Source organism: Lolium rigidum, chromosome 6 (assembly GCF_022539505.1).
Source record: "Lolium rigidum isolate FL_2022 chromosome 6, APGP_CSIRO_Lrig_0.1, whole genome shotgun sequence".
In the NCBI taxonomy this organism is placed as follows: domain Eukaryota; kingdom Viridiplantae; phylum Streptophyta; class Magnoliopsida; order Poales; family Poaceae; genus Lolium; species Lolium rigidum.
Window position 1 is genome coordinate 136,632,326 of NC_061513.1, and position 20,361 is coordinate 136,652,686.

Below are 20,361 nucleotides of genomic sequence, written 5' to 3' on the forward strand. Positions count from 1 at the left end.
TTATGCAGGGGTCGATGAGAAGATGTGCCATGGCAGACGACCGAGAGAGTAATAAGGCAGTCGTGCTGAGAGGATTTGGTTGCTTCGGTGGTTCCATTGGATGTGGAAATTTGGTGTCATACGACCATGAGTCAACGGAGCTGCTAATCCATTCGACGACCTTTCCTCTCGTTCAATTCCATGATTCCAAATTACAATATTACCTGTCGCTTTCTGCACGATGGTGACTTGCTGTCACGAGTTTACGATCCAACGTTAGAAAATTTCCTATTAGGCTTTGCATCTAGCCATGAATCCCATGATCAGTATCCCAGGATCAATATAAATATTGGTAGCTAGAACAACATTTGTATTTTTTGGAGGGTCTGCCATGGCACCCATGGCACCCCCAGTGACTAGATGACAAATAAAACCAACTCCCTCCATGTTCTAAACATAAGATGTTTTGAGAGTTTATTTTGAACTCTTGAACCATTTATTTTAGGAATAAAGGTTATACTCCCAGCATCAAGTAATATGGATCGGAGAGAGTAATTTATTTCCCTTTTCTTTGCCATGGTTTATCTTTTTGAGAAGCCATAGACAACCAGACAAGCGCCCCTCCTCCTCTAACCTAGCCGCGCCTCCTCCTCTAACCTAGCCGCCGCCTCCTCCTCTCCCGCCCCCTTCCCGGGCGGCGGCGGAGGATCTACCCGTCCCGCTCCGAGCAGCCGCCCCCGGATCGCCGCACCTCAGCCGCCGCTGCTGCCGGCCTCGGCCTCGGCCCCGGCCTTTGTGGTGACCCGGCATACCACTGCATGGTGTAGTATGCAAGTCTGATATAACACCAATGAAACACCGTTCCACGAGTATTATATCGCTCAGAGTGGTACAACAGAAACATATGCGGGTCCAAGGCATGTCTATAGAATTACAACATTGACTCTGTTACATAAGATCATCAAAGCCTCCTACTTTACAATGAGGTAAATTGCAGATAAACTCCAGAAGAACGACTCATAGTCTAGACTTATCACGAACTCTATTTGTAGAGTATTTAACTAGCTACAGAGGCTATGAATAGATTCTAGCTAAATAGGAGCTAGGTTTAGGAAGCTTGTTCCCTTCTATGGCTAAACTAGGTTTTCTCCTTGATGGATGTGGTATCTGGCTCCTCTGACAGGGTCCTGTCTCTTGAAGTAGTTGTCGACTCCTCGGTCTTAGAGTTGCACTGTAGATCCTCCTCCGATGCCTCCATATCTAAGCAGGGGATTTAAGAGTGGGATGAGTACGAGCGTACTCAACAAGTTCATTATAGGAAAGAGGTGTTTAATGCACTAGCTACAGCATTAGACCAGAAAGTCTAATACCAATGCAGGTTTTCATAATCATTTCTTCAAGAGATTGCTTTTATTCAGAAGAACTATGTCCGTCAGCCTTCACCGGTTTACTAGAACTTCATGGAGCTCCTTTCCGGCCGCGTTCGCAGTTCCATATCCCGGAACAGGGAGTGACAGGTCACGGTTCTTTACACTCTGCAGAGGTGTGTTGCTTTACCCATAAGAGATCTTAACCTTGGTGCCAACCGGGCAATTGTTCCCGTCCACACTTCCTTTGGTGTGAGGCCCGGTATAAGGTCTAGCCAATCATGTTCCTCCGCTACCTCGAACACCCACCCTTTGTTGCATGCCCCGACCCTGGGTCCACGTCGGTCCCATTATTCCTGTAGATTTCAAGGTGGACCCCGACCACGACAACAGTGCTGGGCTCTACCATACACTCCTACGCCGGTAGCTGCAACCCATCCTAGACCGCAATACCGTGGGGACTTAGGACTCCCCAGCCTCACCGCTTGCTCCTTCGGGCGACAAGTGTACTACGGACAATGCCGTGGGGACTTAGGACTCCCCAGCCTCACCGCTTGCCCCCTTGGATCACAAGTGTACTACGGTAAAGCGCATCCGTTGATGAACGAGAGGTGGAAACACTTTTGACTACTCCGTCCCACTCCGGATCTTATGGTTAACACGGGTATTACGGCACAAGAATCATCGGCGACATTTGTTGTTTAATCCTAGATGGATATAAACCCGTGCAATGGAACCTCCACCATATCAACACAATCCATGGTTCCATTGCCCACCACATAGTCATATTCATAGTTATGAAAGTAGTGGTTTTGATTTTTATGCAATAGTGATAACCATCGTACTTTGCAATTAATTTGATAGAAATACTCAAATGACATGAGCAAGCGATGAACTTGCCTTTCTTGACTGCAAGATTATGCAGGCAAGGTCTTCGGTACGCAATAACTCCAAATTCTGAAATAGCATCATCGTCCGGTAAGGACGATGTTTGAAAGATTGGCAAGGATGCAATAATGCATAAGAATGAGATGCAATCGTTCTAAACGTGACCTAACCCCGATGATTTAGGATCAGTAAGTTGTAATGATTGGTTCAGGGTGTGTTGCACTTTTAGAGTGATTCACATACAAGGTTCTTATTCAGGTGTGATTACTTGGTATCATGAACAGGTAGATAATAAAGCACAGTAATCAATTGAGCACACAAAGAATGATAATTGGCATAATGTTAACATGTAAAGAACAGTTGTCGGTTTTAGTACTATATGGCATGGTTAATGATTACTTGTTATATTCTTCAAAAGAATAACTTTTGAAGAACATGTTCTTTAATAAAGAACAAGTATGATAATTAGGGTTGTGGAGTTCTATGGTTTACTATGGTTTCAACTAATTTCTGGAGTAAGGTTTAGATGGATCCAAACAAGGTTGGATTCATCAATACTTAAGGCTGGTAAGGCTGAGTTAAGCTTAGGCATCCTAAGCAAGTATTTTTACATGGTTGCTATCAAGGTTGATTCATCTGACTGGTGATTACTAGCTAGGGTTTATAGGTCCTTATAAGCAGGGTTGGTGATGCTTCTTTATTTACTTCAAAAGAATAACTTTTGAAGAACATACTTCTTAAATAATAAGAAGTATATCAATTAGGGTTGAGGTGGTCTAGGTTTTACTGTTGGTTCTATTAAGTAAGGTTTAATTGGCTACTAAATAGGAGGGTGGATAAGTATCCAACACTAATAAGGTTTAGTGGAGTATGGTTATGGAATGCTCAAGATTTGGTATGATTGCTCCTAAGGTTCATCACATTGGTGTGATGATAAATATGGATATTTAAAGTTGTTGCCTCTAAGTATAGGAACTAGTGTTGGTCCTATTTGATCATCTAGGTTGGATAGGTATGCCTACATGGACTACCAATTATTGATAATAGGGCTCCTACAATTTTATGTGGCATGGCAAGTATGTAATTGCTATTATGATTCTATGTATGAAAATTAGAACACCAAGATTATATGAGAGGATCTAGGGTTTAGGTTTTAGAAGTAAATTAGGGTTCAAAAGAATTAGTGGAGCTATGGTTCCAATTTGGATTAGGGTTTTAGAATTGCACATGAAATGATAGGTTCCTAGTTTTCTACCATATGGAACTAGGGTTTATTATTTACCATGAAGTTCTATGATTAATAACTTCAATTTAAGATTGAAGTTATTAGTAACTTGTAAATAGATAAAATAACATTGAATTTGGCATTTTTTTTTATTTTAGAGCAATTAATAATTAGGTCAATTAGGTTTAAATCCTTCTAATAAGGATTTAACAAAATAATAAATAAAGAAAATTAGTTTTAATGTTTTCTTTATTTAATTACTGGTTTTTATTTAGTTTTGGAAATTTTTACTAATTATTGAATTTTAATTGAATTTAGAATTAAAATTAAAGGCTTAAATAATAAGTATTTAATAATTGAATTTTTATTAAAAGTAAAAAAATTCATTTTATATTTTTATTAGATAGAGTTTACTTTTCTAAGAATTTTGATGTCTCATTTATATTTTTCTGAGCTACATTGGATTTTATAATCATTTTCAAAGTTTCAGCATTTATTGAATTGGAAAAAATTGAAATCTACTAAATGCACCCAGACCTAAACTACCCCTAGCCACTGGCTGGTGGACCAGTGGTCCACATCAGCTGCCCAGGTGGCGATGATGTGGCCTGGAAGGCACTCTGCCGGCGATCGATCTGCGACGGCGCCGGCGTTGGGCTGCCCCGCGAGACGCACTACCGGGTCCGTTCGACCCAACACGTTGCGGTGAACCATCCCAGTGGCGGCGCCGCTCCGATTAGGTCATCGGAGTGTGGCCGTCGATGAGGTACCACGGCGGCGCTCACAGGTATACGGCTTCGGGCATGATTTAGGACGAATTAGAGGGAGCTAAGATGCTCGGGAGATTCGGTAGCTCACCGCGAGCACGATGGGCTTGTCGGCGAGGTGAGGGAATGTCGCAGTCGCCGGAATTGCTCGATGCCGGCCTCGGAGAAGACGACCTGGTGCGATTGATAGGAGGCGCGTCAGCTCGATTCCTCCTACCCGGTGATGATGTCGAGCATGGTGGTGCCAACAGTGGTCACAGCGGGGCCTGGGGCTTCCCCAATCGGCGGCGATGTTCGGTGCCGGAGCGGGTCAGGTTTTCGGTATGGGGGAAAATGGAGCAGGGAGGAAGAAATTCGAGAACGAGAGGTCGTCGCGAGCCTTTATACAACGCCAGGGCGTGCCTCGTCACGGAGTCGGTCGCGGAGAGGGCGCCAGCACGAAGAGGAATACGATCACGGCGTCGTCGTGGCCTCCAGCACGATGGAGAGGATGAGGATGAACTCCTCCTCGTTAAATTTTTATGAAGGGGTATGGTGGGCTGGTCTGGTGATGGTCTGGCCCATGCTGGTGGGCTTCTGCTGGGCTGCTCGGCCTGCGGTGGTTGGGCTGCTGCGCTGCTTCCTGGCCAGGTAAGTCTCCTTTCTCTCCTTTTCTTTTTATTTCAGTTTTTCTTTTTCTGTTTTCTTTTATATAATTTTCTGGTTTGAATCTAATTTGATTTCATTTCATTTTGCAGGTGTTTGACAATTTGACTTTCATGAGGTCTAATACCAGGGCCATTGTATTACAGTTTTGTTTCTGAATAATCATTTCACATATGCGAGCTTTGTTGCAATTTTTAATTACATATGATTTTAGATACTCACTTTAGTTCCTTTTTTTCCTAGAGGATTAATTCTAACCTGCCTTATTTTTCATGGTAGAATTATGGGTGGATCCTTGTTATGTGTTTAACCATATTGTTTGTACACTTGCATTTGAATATGGTTAACCTTTTTAAGTAAGGTTCTTAATGATGATAATTCAATTAATCCCTCTCTTGGCTTTAAGAGTATTTTGTTAGGGTTGATAAGATGCTTCATTAATATTAAGAGTCTTGTAAGTTCTATTGTAACTCCCTTTTCAGGTTTAGTACTAACACCTTGAAATACCTAGAGTAGATACTATTCTCATTATGGTTTGGTTCAAATTATAAGAAAGGGGTGGTTGATAATCACACATGGTTTTAATATAGGGTTTATCATTGGGTGTCTCTTGTGTTTAACAATTGAAGCATAGGATTTGATTTAATGAACAATTAGGGTTCTAACCATATTCATCTAATGGTAATTGTTTTGAATCTCAATTATGGTCTGGTTTTATAATTGTAATCACCCAAGTGATCCACAACTAGGTTTGAGATATAATTCTAGGTTATAGAGATGAAATGACATCATGTTGCATGGGATAGGGTTAATCTCCCCTAACCATGATAAGATGGTTACTTGCTTAATATTTCATGTGCTTATCTAATTACTAAGGATTTGAGAATGGGCTCTATCTTATTCCATTGGGCTTCTATTAGAATCCTTAATTCATCATTGAAGTAACTAGATTGGTTATAGTTCTTTTTATAGTTAACTTTGGTCATATAAATGTATGGTTTCTCAACATATAAAATAGAGAGTTTAACTCTAAGGTTTTCTTAGGTTCTTAAATCTATGGAGTATAGATATGGTAGGATTCTACTTATGATCACCAAGTGATTCACAAGTTAAGGTTGGAATATAAGCTTAGGTTTTCTTACTAGTTACCTCCCTAATATTTCATGTGGTGAATGATATCTAGTTATCCTATTAGGGTTTAACTTATTCTCACATATCTCAAGAGCATGATCATGGATTAGGCATGATCAACTTGTTCTTAATATCTCTATCTCAAGTTCTTAGGGTTTAGGATCATCACTCAATTTATAATGATCAAAGTTTGGCTTCCTAAGGATCTCTCATTAAATGGGGTTCTCACTTCCATGATCAAGCATTGTCTAGATTAACTAAACATAATATCTCCCTTATAGTTTCTTGAGTGGACATGGTTATGGTTGTCTCAATTATCTTGAGTATAACACCATGGTTTGAGCTTTCTCATTTAAGAATAGTTATTCTAGGGTTTATGGTGTACTCCTAATATTTATTTAGGTTACTTGAGCCAAAGATTTAATTGTCTATCTTAGTTGGTTTATTCCACTCCTTATTTCACTAAGTCATGGATATAGTCTTATTCCATTTGGCATTTGGTGATCTCACCACTTCAAGGTGGAATGGTTTACCTATTACTTTAGTTCAAAGTTTAACATTGATTCTTAAATAGGTAAAACTAGAATTAGTATGATTGGTCTCTCTCATATTTGGGAAGGACTTGTATATTACTCTAGGGTTCCTCATGAAGAGGATGATTTGAATCCTTGGATGTATATCCCAGGTTTAACTCAAGGTTTGTTATTGCTGCTCTAATAATTATAATAGAACTCTCACCTCTCTAGGTTTGGTGTGTATTAATTATATGGAATAGAGAAATGTATTTCTAGAGTTGATCTCCTTGTTATGTTTCCAAGACTAGAGTAGAATGAATACCCTGAGGTTCATGGTAGGATCAAGGATTTGTTTAAGACATGGAAAAGATAAGGGAAGCATGGTTTCTCCATTTATTGTTACTTGATTTCCAAATAGATGTATGTTCATATGTTATGGTAAGGATTACCATATTATGATATGTTATAAGATCAAGCAATTGATCATTGAGTAAAGTGTTGTTGTGTTGATTATTAGTTCCATTTGATCTAACCCCTTAGATCAAATCATCTCTACCCAAAACAAGGTTGGAACAAAGTCACATTGAGGTTTATAGCGCTTGACTTGATGAGCTACTTCAATTCCACCAAGGTCAAGTGAAACTTCAGTCACTGTGACTGTTTTACTTTAAAGCGTGAAAATTCCCCAGATTTTCTATGCATGAATGCATTGCACACATCTGTTTCCTCTATTTTTGTAACCCCAATACCTGGGATATTACAGCCTTGGCCTTGGCCCCGGCTTCGGCCCCGGCCCGGCCACAGCCCCGGCCCCGGCCTCGGCCACGGCGGCGGTGGCGGCGCCCCTTTCGTCGAACGACGAGGGGGAGGAGAGGGTTTCCACGGTGGCGTTCCATGGGAGGTGATGAAGCGCCGGTGGAGGAAGCCGGGCGGCACGACTACTTGGCCGGGGCCTGATGCTCTCCGTCGGTAGCCATGGAGGATTCGATGGAGCGGTGGCGGCCGCCGCCCCGGTGACGGGTTCAGCGGTGGTACGCATGATCCGCGCCACCGTCTTCTTCCCTGGTGATCCGGCAGGAGGGACTGGCAGCGTGGGGGCTGCTGGTCTTGCTTTGTTCTTGGTGGTGGTCCTCGGGTTTCTTGCAAGCGAAGATGAAGATCTACCGGATGTCAGTTTGCTTTGATCTGGCTGGAGAGATGAGTTCCGGAAAGCTCACGTGGCGAATGGAACAAGTGCATATTTTGCCTGCGGTTGCTTGGATCGGGTGGTATTCGGTCGCGCGCACCCATGTTTTTATTCCGACCGTTTGGTTCCGGAGGGAGCGCCGCGAAGCTATATTCTGTGTTGACATCTGGTGACTTTTTGGTCCATGGTGAAGTCAGAAGAAGGAATATCATGAAGGCCGGATTGGTGGACTGACTAAAGGAGGTTCGAGTCAACGTGATGCTCATAGATCTGCTTGGCGTTCCGGGCTTGCAGCAGTGGTATGCATGTGGGGGCGGCATCACAGGGAAAGTTCGGAGTCTTACCTCTCAGGGTGAAAACCCAAGGTCTGGCCTTAACTGGTTGTGCCTGGCAATGTTCTTGTTGGAGGCATTGTTTTGAGAGTTGAGACTATCTTCAGGGAGAAATCCTAAGACCTTTGGTCGGGCGACGACGGCGCTGGTGCACTGTTTCCTTCTTGGAGGCGTTGCTTTTGGAGAGTCTGTACTTCAGGTGTTGTCACGGTGGTGGTTGTATTGCTATTGCTAGGTCTAGAAGGCTGTAGCGGGACTTTTATTTCTTAGTTTTCTTTTCTCTTTTTTGGCTGTATGCATCCGTACTGCCATTAGGGTGGGGCGTTGTTGCAGAGGCTGGGTGTAATTGGTATCTTTTGATATTAATATATTCCCTTTATCGAAAAAAAATAGACAACCAGACATGGACTAGGGGTACTCAGGGAACCCAGTCCACGCAATTTAAATGAACCAGCCCACTGGGTGGGCGGCGTCTTACTTCAGTTTTTTATCCTCAATATTGACATGAAGATAAACTTCCTTAAAAATATCAACGAACAAAATATAAAATTTAATAACAACAATGAAAAAGGAGTTATACAAAAAGAACCTTCTAACATCACATAGCACAATATAATATAGACAAAATACATTTCTAAGAACATATAATATAATAAAACATGAACCATTCTAGCTTTTTTCTGTCTACAATTGCTGACATTTGTTGGTACCACTATACATGGAAATTTCCATCTTGCTTATAGCAACTTATAGAACTTGTTCATGTAAAGCAAAGAAATATTCAGCTTGTAAAACATGTATTAGAATACAGTCACACATAAAGCAATAAGACACGATTGTGGATGGCGTCCACACGTCCGAAAAGATCTTATTTCTGTTGAGCTATATTGATTTGAAAGGATTTTGAAATTCTAGTTGAACCAAATGTTCTATGGCTGTGTTTGGATGCACAGAATTGTGCTCGGAATCGTCGAATCTGGTATTCGGGCGTCAAATTCGGCTTTTTGGGTGCGCTTAGAATCTGGGCCTGGAATCGGAGGCAAATTCCGAGCCCAGCTCTCTCCCGTGCAAAATTGACCTCGCGCAATACGGAGCTCCCACCCTCGGAAACTGCCTGGAATCGTACGAAGCGAAGCGGTACGCTTCGTCGAACAGAATTGGCTCGCTCGCGAGACCTCCTGAGGCCGCCGACCACGCGAGCAGAGAAGACCCCGCCGGCGGCGGGGCAAGTAAGGCCTTCCTCCCCACCCTCCCTTCCCTGGCCTCCTCTCTCCACGGCCTCCCGTCCCTGGCGCTCGTCCTCCTGTCCGCCCAGTCATAACCCTAGATCGGGGACAGGACTAGGACAGTGGCGGGAGGGTGAATGGCGGCGGCTGACTAGGTAAGAGCTCCGGGGACGGTAGAGCGCTGCAGCTGCTCGGCAGCAATGGCGGACTCGGTGGACACATCGCTGCCCCCAGGCGAACGCGACATTCAATCTTGGTTCCGTAGGGTGTAGCCCTTTCTTTTTCCTGAATTGTTTATTAGTTTGATGTTATACAGAATCTAGTGCAGACAATCTGTGATGTAGTCGTGAATGTATAATCCATCACGATGTTGTGAAATTGTTATCTCTCAGACTCGTTGTGAAATTTCTATTGAACTGGTTGAACGAAAATGCTTTGCCGTAATCTGGATGTTGCAATTGTGAGTTGCACAACTATGCTGAAATTAGCTCCTAACGAATACAAGCATGTGTGCAGCAGTATTTCAATTGACTTATTGCACAAATTTGAAGCATCGTTAGTAACTATGCTGCTGAGCTTTCAACTTGATGACAGGTCATGTGACAGAGATATAAACATTCCAATATATACATATACTATTTTTATATTTGTACATAAGTTTATGTTGTCTAAACTTAACAAAACATCAAATTCCATGGCTTGTACATCCAAACAGAAATTAGAATTAGATGCCACCCTTTGATTCTAACAATAAATACCATATACATCCAAACAACAGAATTAGAATTAGAGACCATTTCCTTTCCATCTTGTTTTTGGTAATGCATCAGGCTTCAGGGAATGATCTAACCAAAACTGGGTAGAAGAGTGTAGCGAGTTTCATCCAGATTACGCCATAATGTAGTGTCACGTGAATAAGCCTGAATACTGAACTCCAGTTCATGGTTCCATCACTGTTTACAGACCACTCAACACTAAATGTAGGTTTTAAATATATCCTACTGACTAACATGTGCAGTATTGCAGGTTTGCAACTACTGAACAACACATTACAAACTCATTACTCGATCTTCAAAAAAACTTAAATGCACTTTAGGAGGTAACTCCAGGCCACTTGTGGTCCCTTCTAGCATCTCTACAACTCTAGTCATTGTTGGTCGATTACTAGGACTTACTTGTATACACCACAACCCGACCACTATCATCTTCCTCACGATCTCTGTAATTTCACCATTTATCTGAGAAGCACTCACACAATAATCATCTAGATGCTCATAGATCCACTGCGGGAAATATTGGCTGCTAGATTCACTGTCATTGATATTCTTCTCCCTTGCTCCAACCATCTCAAGGACCATCATTCCGTAGCTATAGACATCAGACTTGCTACTCACTGCTCCGAAATGCTTTGAAAATACCTCTGGGGCAATATAGCCTATTGTTCCTCTTGCACCACCGATGGAGATAATACTCTCTTTATTTACGCACAGTTTGGCCATTCCAAAATCAGAAATCTTAGGGCAGAACTCTTCATCCAGTAGAATGTTGTGGGGTTTGATATCAAAATGCACGATGCGAGTGCTGCATCCACGGTGAAGATATTCAAGTCCTCGGCCAATGCCAACTGCTATATGAAACAATTTCTCCCAAGTGATAGAAATTGCGTCTTTAGAGCTGCTATTGAAAACATATCTTTCAAGTGAACCGTTAGGCATGTATTCATAGATGAGAGCCCTTTTGGATCCTTCGAGGCAAAATCCTAATAGAGCTACAATGTTGACATGAGAAGTTCTGCTAATACTTGCTACCTCATTAATGAACTCCTCCCCATCACCCTTTGAGGCATGTAGTATCTTGACAGCTACCTGTCGACCATCGGAGAGGTTGCCTTTGTAAACAGCACCAAATCCACCTTGACCCAGCTTTGCAGCGAAATATTTTGTTATTTTTTTCACTTCTGCGTACTTGAATCTTTTCGGGTATGGGGTCCCATTCTTTTGTAAGAAAGACTCAATCCTTTGTGTCCGCTTTGATATCTTTCCGGTCCAATTTTCTATGAAGGACTTAATTTTTGATGTTACCTTTGATATAATTTTGGATCCATATCTCTTATAGCCCAACAAACATGCAAAAAGTAGTAGGAATATAAAAATTATGCTCAAGCTGCCTGCTGTTATATCTGCACATAAAAGCAGAAAATGCATTAAGAGGACTTGCAATAGCATTTAGATTTGTGAAGTGGAATCTATCTAGCATACCACATTGGTAGAAAGGGTGTAGAGTTTGAATAAGAGAAACATAAGCGATTAGTTAATACTTGTTCATAATTTACTGTATTCTGGAAAGAGTATAGATGGCAAAATAACAATTCATATTTAAGTTCCAAATTTAGTTTGCCAAGGGAATTGATCTCCCATGGAAATGGTGTATTTGCGTTACACAATATTTTATATTAAAACATTCTTACATACTACAAAATAAATATAAACCACATTTAACTAATCTAGCAACACAAATGTATGGGTAATCCCTGCAAGTTTAAGTTTACTTCCAACATATTTCCGTCCCTCGCATCACCCTTCGTGGGAAGTGACTCAAGTGAAACCTTGCCACCGCCGCTAGTTCCCCTTCCAGACTCTTCCCCGCCGCCGATGACACCGGCATCACCGCAGTGGCGGCTGCCCTGCCTCCGAATGTGGCACATGAGAGAAGCGGTGGAGCCCGTGGAGTTGCGGCGCGGTACAGTCGTAGCGAGTGCCCGCAGGCTCCTGGTTTTGGTTGTTGCTACGTGGGCCCATATGGGCCTAATCTGGTATGCGCAGATGCAACTTCGGTGGTGTGGTGCCAATTTTCTTTGTCACCGTTTGGCCTGAAGTTTAGGACATCACCCTCACTTTGTCACTCATCAGCCGCATTACATTCAATGGCGATGGACTGACTCCGAGACTGTGATTGAACTTGGAGAGTTGAGCCATTAACCCTCTCCAACGCATCCTTGAGCTTTCCACTCATCTTGGGTTCCTCAAAAAATTAGGGGGAGAGGAGCCATCATTAGAACTTCCCTCTATGCAGATGATGTGGCGGTCTTTGTGGCCCCCAACAAGGATAATATACAAAACCTCTCATACACCCTTGAGTCTTTTGGGGAGGTCACCGGCATGAGACAAACTTCAAAAAAAGCATGGTGGTGCCAATTAGATGCAATGACATTGACCTTGATGTGGTGCTCGAGGAGTTGGTCGTGATCTGCATGTCCTTCCCCATGAAATACCCCCCCCCCTTAGGTTTGACAACTAAAAAGGGTCAACTTTCAACCGCTTGAGGATAAAATTGCCAGAAAGCTTGTCCCTTGGCATGGAAAGAACATTAGCGCGGTTGGTTGTGGGGCTCTTGTCAAGTCCTTACTCACCTCATAAGAAATTTTCCACCTCACACCACTCAACATTCCACCGAGATGCCTAGCTAGTATGTAAAAAATCGAGAGAGCTTTCTTATGGGCCGCCCGCACCAAAGTGGTTACCAGAAGAAAATGCAACCTAAATTGGGAAGCGGTTTGTAGGCGACCCGCCTTTAGGGGATTGGGATTCTATACCTTGGCAAATTTGCGAGGACTCTTAGGTTGAGATGGCCTTGGCTACAATGGTGTGACCCAAAGAGGCTGTGGGTTGTGATGGGCAACCCTTGCAATGATGTTGACCTGGATCTTTTCTACGCCGCCACAACAATCACCATTGGGAATGGAAATATTTCTATTTTTGGGACTTTTCTTGGATACTTGGGAAAAATCCCAAAGACATTGTGACCCTCTTCTTCGATGCCTCCTCGAGGAAAAACTGGAATGTCAAACAAGCTCTTCATAACACTGGTGGATTCCCAAGATCAAGATGTATGTGTCCTTATCTATTCCGCTCAATCGAGAGTATATTACGCTTTGGGGCCTCCTCAACTCCATTCACCTCCAAGAGGAGATTGAAGACACTATTGTTTGGAACCTAACGCCAAGTGGTGGGTACTCTTCCAAGTCGGCATATAAGGCCCAATTCTTCGGGGCCACGGCTACTAGCATGAATAGGTTGGTTTGGAAGACTTGGATACCACCGAAGATTAAGTTTTTTGCGTGGTTGGCTATTTGCAATAGGCTTTGGATGGCCGACCGCCTTGAGAAAAGAGGCTGGAACAGTTGTGGCATTTTCCCGCTCTGCAAGCAAACTCAAGAGACGGAGGCACATCTTTTCTCCCATTGTCGGTTCACCAAGAGGCTTTGGGGTTTTGCCAAACATTGGCTTGGCTTCCCTCCATCCGAATGAAAGAGTGGACTTGCGACCTCACCGTCAAGTCATGGTAGACTTCGATGACTTCCTAAAACCAAAAAAATATGGCCTCCTTCACCATGCCCATAAGTTGGATGGTTTGGAAGGAGCGAAATTCGAGTCTTAAATGAAAAATTGGATACACCACTAATTCTCTTAGCATCGTGGAGACAAAGCATTTTGGGTCATGTAATTTTGGAAGGGCAATCTTGTTTGTTGCTCTTGGACCTTGGACCTTAAAACTTCTCATGCCATGACGCCCCTTCTCATTTAACGAATGGAGGCAACTCTTTGCCTCCACGCTTCAAAAAAAAGTTTGGGCTATCACTGCCAGTTGGCTGGCAATGTTGGCAGACACCTTGCTATTTGGCGAATAAAAGCTGAACCAAAGATCATTTTTTCTGCTTGCTGATCTCTTACCTCTGTAGACGCTGACCGTCATTCACATATACTCGTTTGTTTTTAAAAAGAGTAAAATACATGACTGGACCTAAAACTATCCGAGGGGTGTCAAGTTAGTCCTAAAACTATGAAAGTGCGTATATAGATGTCGTAAAAGTTTGTTATGTGTATCCAATTTTTTGTGGCCATTTTCTTCCAATCATGTCATAGTCGGCCACCATCACAACATCAAATTGTTTCCTCGGATCTTCGGCTGAAGCAGGGTACGTCTTTTCCAAATCTTTTTCTAGAGCTCCTTTCCTAGGGATGGGCATTCGGTTTTAATACAAAATTTTGGTTTGGTTTGTTTATTTTTTACTTTTCTATATTTTGCTTTATACAAAAGAGGCACCAAAATAAGATTGGTTATCTAATTAACCATTAGTTCAGATAACTGACAATTCAGCTTGGTTTTCGGTTTTAAACCGAAATGGGAAAATACCAACAGCAGACAACAAATCAGAAATAAGTCGTAGGTCCAGTTGTCAAATCCACGCCACACAGCACGTTCCAAGAACCATGTTTGCATCAGTGCATGGCCTGCATCTGTATGCACTAGTCAATCAAATACATGGCTAGCTAGCTTAAGCACCGTGAATGCAATTGGAGAAAAAGGAAATCTTAAATACACGATGTTTATCATTAATACGTACGCATAGAACACGACTAGAAGCATGTATAGAAAATGGTTAACACTTTGTTATCATGTCACCGCTTACATCTTAAGTGCATGGTACTGACAGGAATGTTTGATACTTTGTTTTAAATTAATGGTTGTGTGCATCTATTGACGCAGAGGCGGGAGCATGGCTTCCATATCTAAAAAGAAGAAATAATACATGTAGTTTCAGGCTCTGGTTTGTTGGGCTTTTACGTGTTAGGCTACCAAGCTAGTAGAAACAAACAACACTTTAGGTCTGGGAGAGAGAAAGACATGGAAGAATAAATGTGAAGGAGAAAGGCTACAATTTTAGAAGAGAAGAATTTTGAGAGACTTTTGTACAACTATTGCCACATGGCAGGGGTTAACCTGCCACGCATGCAAGTTAAAGCTGATGTAGCCTGGATAGGACCTCAGGCGACACACTTAACAATACTTTTAGGACCTCAATATGCACTTTCGCATTATTGAAACTAACTTCGCACCCCTCGAATACTTTTAGGACTTGTGGTGTATTTTACTCTTTTAAAACAGTACGAACGCAAATGAGAAGCAAAATGATGAACTGGAGAATGAGAGATGTCACTTACATAGTTTTTGTCTCTTCAAGCGCAAAGAGCGTGTATCCCCTGCATTATGTGAACACAAATGCTCATGAGTTAATAAATACAAATTTACTGAACTCTATGTAGCTTAGTTTTTACGGGGAGAAAGCTGTGTATCTTGCAATATACCCGTGACACAGATTAATAGTAGATCAAGGGCAAGTTTGAATTGCCAAGACTTTTTAAATTTGAAGTCCCGACTTTTGATTGTTCCAAAATATGGTTTATTTTACAAAATTGGTCTCATTGCTAGTTGTCTCATTAACCGATTGTTTTTTTTTTTTCTTTCTGATTGAATGTCATCCACCCTGGAACAAAAGCTGTTATAGAGAAATCTTCAACAACAAAGCATTACACAAGACGGTTCCTTGTTTGGCAGGTTGCAGAAGACATAAAGCTTTTGGCACGCCAATGACTATATTATCTGACATGAGTGGCAGCATAATCTTAGGCTTGCTCCGTTTTCTTAGGCTTTGTTGCAGTTTCATGCTGATTACGTGGATTGAGCCTTTATCTTTTTTACTCGAATGATGGATGTTGAACAGCCATATTCATTTTGGTTATGCGGAGACCGGATGTAATCTTAAACCTTAAATAATAAAACAGTGTGTAATCTTAAACCTTAAATAATAAAATGGTGTTTACAAAAATAAAATAAAGATTTGGGCACAGAGATCACGAAGCTGCAAACAAAGGGCAGTGGGCAGTCCAGCTGACAGATTAAGTTTTCTTTGTTCTTTCCTTGCCATGGCTTGCATCCTGGTTGTAAATTCTCACTGTCCTCCCTCCTCTTTTTTTTTGCGTTTTTTAGCCGCTTGGCTCACCATGTAACTATAATGTAGAGGTCGCCTCTACCTTCGATCAATCAAGAAAAAAAAAGAGCATAGGCCCGTGTAGAGGATTCTGACACTTCTTTCTTTTACTGAAGGCTCGAGCAATATTCTGACACACTGGTCTAGCTAGAATAAAATGAATACATAAATACGAGTGAATACCATTTTTTTGCGAAATTCCACCAATCTATTAAAAATCATCAAAATTAGTATAAAGATATTTAAAGTAATAGAAATTACAAATATGTGCTTAGACCACCTAGCGACGACTACAAGCACTAGCGCGAGCCAAAGGCGCGCCGCCGTCATCACCTCTCCATCACCGGAACAACACATTTTTCATGAGACTGCAAAAGTTCATTTGTTGTTTCAAACTTGGTTGGATAGTGAACATGCTTTGCAAGTTGCTTTGGTGCAAAGAACAAAAGATAAATTTGATAAATATTGGGGACTTTGTCACACTTATAACAAGGACAAGGAGAGCATTAATGAAACTGAAAAGGGAAAAGGAAAGGGGAATGAGAGTGTTAACGTGATCATTTTTTGTTGCAACAATTGTTGATCTAAGATATAGAAAAATATCTTTGTACACACATGCAATAATTGAACAAATATTTGGACAACAAAGAGGACAAGTTGTTTGGGAAGAAATCAGCACTTGCGTGGATATACAACTTTGTATCCTCCAGTTGAAGTAACAACTGAAGTAAAAGATTCAACAACATCAAAAGGAGGTCGTGTAGGCATGCTAAAGGATGTAATTGCAAAGAAGTTGAATATGAACAATGGTACAAGGCCAAGTCAGAACTTCACAAGTGTTAAGCTTCATGCACTAGCCACTTGAACCAAAAGTCCAAACTGATGGAAATGGCTAGGCAATCTACTTGTACACTTCACAACACCCCCACTCGCGTGTGACGGGAGAAGAGAAAGTCAACACGTGAAAGAAGAAGAGCACACCGAAACAGCGGTGGCTAAAGAGGGGGGCAACAACAATTTTTAGGCTTAATTGCGAAAACCATGTAAGAGGGGGGCAACAACAATTTTTAGGCTTAATTGCGAAAACCATGTGAAAGCCAGGATTTGAACTCGAGACCTAGAGCTCTGATACCATGTTAAGCTTCATGCACTAGCCACTTGAACCAAAAGTCCAAACTGATGGAAAGGGCTTGGCAATGTACTTGTACACTTCACAACAACAAGTATCTTGCTGAAGATACCGAAGATCTAGAAATGAAGATCGACATTCTTGGTTGGTGGAAGACCAATGCATGTAGATTTCCAATCTTGGCTCACTTGGCACATTATGTGCTTGCTATTCCTATCTGAATGCTCGCTTCCGAGTCGGCTTTCAGCAGAAGTGGGTGTATCTTAGATGAATTCCATACCTCTCTTAATCCTTTCAGTTTGGAAGCTCTAGTATGTAGACATGATTGTCTTAGAGACTGCTCCTATTGATGTCCATGAGACTATGGAGGAACTAGCTGTCATTGAAAAAAGGAATGATATCCCCTCATTTTTATGTATTTGTACTTGCCTTATCGCATCATTGTCTCTAACTCACATTTTTTAAATTGGTCATTGCATTAATTATAGAGCTAATCGAAGAATTTGGTGGCCTACACACTAGCAAAAGAAAATGTGATAAAAAGAGGGTATGCACTTTCAAAACTGTAGCAAGCATGCCAATCTTGGAACATCATCTTAAATCCTACAGGTACAAGCATTACACATTTTAGCTTGTTGTATATTCTTTGTGTGATACAAGTTCCTGCTCTGAAGTAACTCAGAATTGAGATAATTTTGTCTACTATATTGTTAGTGACTTAGTGTGTATTGTGCCTAATATTGCAAATCAATAATTTATTCAGTGATGATATAGAGCTTCTTTAGTTGTTGAAATCATGCTAGAATTGCAAGTCAATAATTTATTCAGTGATGATATATTTTAACTTCTTAACATAGCGCTCGTACTAAACTAGAACTAGTGTTTGACATACAATTCTACAATAGTGTCTATCTGCCTAATCTGATGAGTGGAACCTATGCAGCTTGGAGCCTTGGACTTGAGATTGAAGCCATAGAGTGATAGAGGTGGTCTAATGCTTCCTAGAGCCATGGAGATGGAGTTGACGAGGTGCACATGTACACGTCCAGCTCCTAGACTTTTGTTATGCGATTTCGTTTTATTTCATGAACTTGTGTGTGATGTACGATCATGTTGTGATCGACTTAACTTCTTGTTTGAACTTCGAAGTTCAACTTTTTTTTGTTATGTTATTTATACTGTTTGCTGTTGAAAACTGTCCAAGTGCTGTCAAAATAGTGTTGAAATGCTGTCAAAATGTTGTTATACTGCTGTTTCTATAATTTGTGCTGTCAAAATGCAGAAATACTGCAGAAACGCTGCTGATTGCTGTCATATTTTTGTTCACTGCATGTACTTTGGGCTATTCATGAATTACCTGATCCCTAACCTGAGGTAGCAAATTTTTATGATGAATTTTCGGGCGTCATTTTCTGAAACCTGAAATAAATTATTTTTTCTGAAATAACCAATCCGAAGTTTCGGGTTTTTCCCAAACGCCCGGAGTGAGGTATTTGGATGGTGTGTCTTGTAAGAAGATTTCTACCCACGTATCGACTGAACGTTCCAGTCCACATATCCACGCATAGGAGACTACGACTCTACCAGCACGCGAGACCTGGACTTGCGATTCGCCAAGCGCTCAAGGACTTGTCAGATAGCGGCCACACAGCAAACTGTCGCGCGTGGTTCGTCAAGCAAATGCCAAATCGAATAGAACTGAAGGAGCAAATTTAAGGAGCGCATACATACCGCACTGGCGCTCGTTAGCACCATCATCGCAGGAGCAGGCGAACTCCGTTCCGCTGTGCTCTTCGGTGCGTCCGTAGCTGCACCGTCCGCCGGATTGCTCGCATGCGCTGCACTCCTGGGATTTGGCGTCGTAACGCATCTCGAATCCTTGGCTGAGCACCTCAACAAGCGACTGGTTGCCCAGACGATGCGAGCTCAGCACTGGCGTCGTCACCGCCTCGTCGCACGCATACCCGAGAGATTTGGCCGTGGCCTCATCATCTGGGAGCACGTACCAGAGAGTGTTCTGTCCCGGGCACCCATGGAGTCTCACGGCGGAGGGCCGGGATACGTTGGCCTTGCAGCTGTAGAGGAAGGTGAGGTTGGAGTTGGAGGGTGTGAGCTGGAGCCACGAGTTGGGGTCGCGGGAGAGGTTGAAACTGAGCCGCGGGCAGGTCGTGTTCCACGCGTCGACATCGGCGAGGGAGACGGTGTGATTGGCGTAGTCGATGTGCAGGACCCTGTACTGGTGGAATTGGACGTCGAGGATGGGGGCATTCTCCTGGCAGGAGATGCCGAGGCCAGGGTAGCCGCAGTTGGGGCCTGTGGCGAGCCAGAACGGGTAGGTGATGGTCTGCCCGCCGCAGGTGGCGTTGCTGCAGGAAGCGGCGTAGGCGTCGGCTGCGGTGAAGAGGAGGAAAAGGGCCGGGAGGCGGAGCAGACGATGCATGGTATGGGACTTTGGAGGGAGGAGGAAGAAGTGCCTGGCAGACGAACGAGGTAGTGAATAAGGCAGTAGTACTGGGAGGAATCGATCGCTGGTCCTGGTTGCCTGGCTCCAATGGATGTGGAAATTTGGTGCAACATGACCACGACTCAACGCAGCAGCATCCATTCGAAGACTTTTCTTTGTTCCATTCCATGATTCCAAATTACAATTCTCCAACGCTTTCTCTACGATGGTGACATGTTGTCACAGAGTTTATAATCCAACTTATTATCTCAGAATTATGGGAATGAGGAGATTTTACGAACAAGGTAGGAGAGGTTGGCTAGAAGTGTTCTTTCGACGAAAGCAGTAGGATCTTGCTGTATATTTGTATTTTTTTTTGTTTAAGTTACAAGAATGTACAAAAAGAGGTCATATTTGTTCCCTGTACCCCGGTGTACTTCAACCATTTAAGTACTTCTTGAAGATTGCCCTGCATGCATATAAACTTGCTCAACCTGCTTAATTATTTTTGCATTTCTTGTCATCCAATTAGCACAGTCTTACATCCCCGGAGCATGCTTTCATCCCAGTCTATAAATAAAACAACATTGCTGAGCTGATCTAAAGTGACGAGAAAACCCTCTTACAAATAAAATCAAAGATAAAAACAGGAGTAGTCATGCACCTGCAAGGAACTCCCTAGACTATCTACTAGGAGAG

The 20,361-nt window shown here is 42.4% G+C and overlaps 1 protein-coding gene across 1 annotated transcript; it reads right to left on the reverse strand.

Annotated features, from left to right (window-relative positions):
- Nucleotides 1–10,310: 10,310 nt before the first annotated feature.
- Nucleotides 10,311–19,659, reverse strand: LOC124663330 (LEAF RUST 10 DISEASE-RESISTANCE LOCUS RECEPTOR-LIKE PROTEIN KINASE-like 2.1). The gene is made up of 3 exons (XM_047201052.1): nucleotides 18,951–19,659; nucleotides 15,264–15,302; nucleotides 10,311–11,440 (listed from the first exon to the last, which is right to left on the reverse strand). The coding sequence occupies exons 1-3, from the start codon at nucleotides 19,657–19,659 to the stop codon at nucleotides 10,311–10,313; spliced, it is 1,878 nt and encodes a 625-aa protein (XP_047057008.1).
- Between the last annotated feature and the right edge of the window lie 702 nt (nucleotides 19,660–20,361).

What these genes read in the sequence shown, in the direction of transcription:
- LOC124663330 (XM_047201052.1), bottom strand. Translation starts at nt 19,659, where the DNA reads ATGCATCGTCTGCTCCGCCTCCCGGCCCTTTTCCTCCTCTTCACCGCA. An exon ending in TGCTAACGAGCGCCAGTGCG is followed by an intron (nt 15,303 to 18,950) that starts GTATGTATGCGC and finishes CACATAATGCAG; the next exon opens with GGGATACACGCTCTTTGCGC. An exon ending in CTTGAAGAGACAAAAACTAT is followed by an intron (nt 11,441 to 15,263) that starts GTAAGTGACATC and finishes TTTTATGTGCAG; the next exon opens with ATATAACAGCAGGCAGCTTG.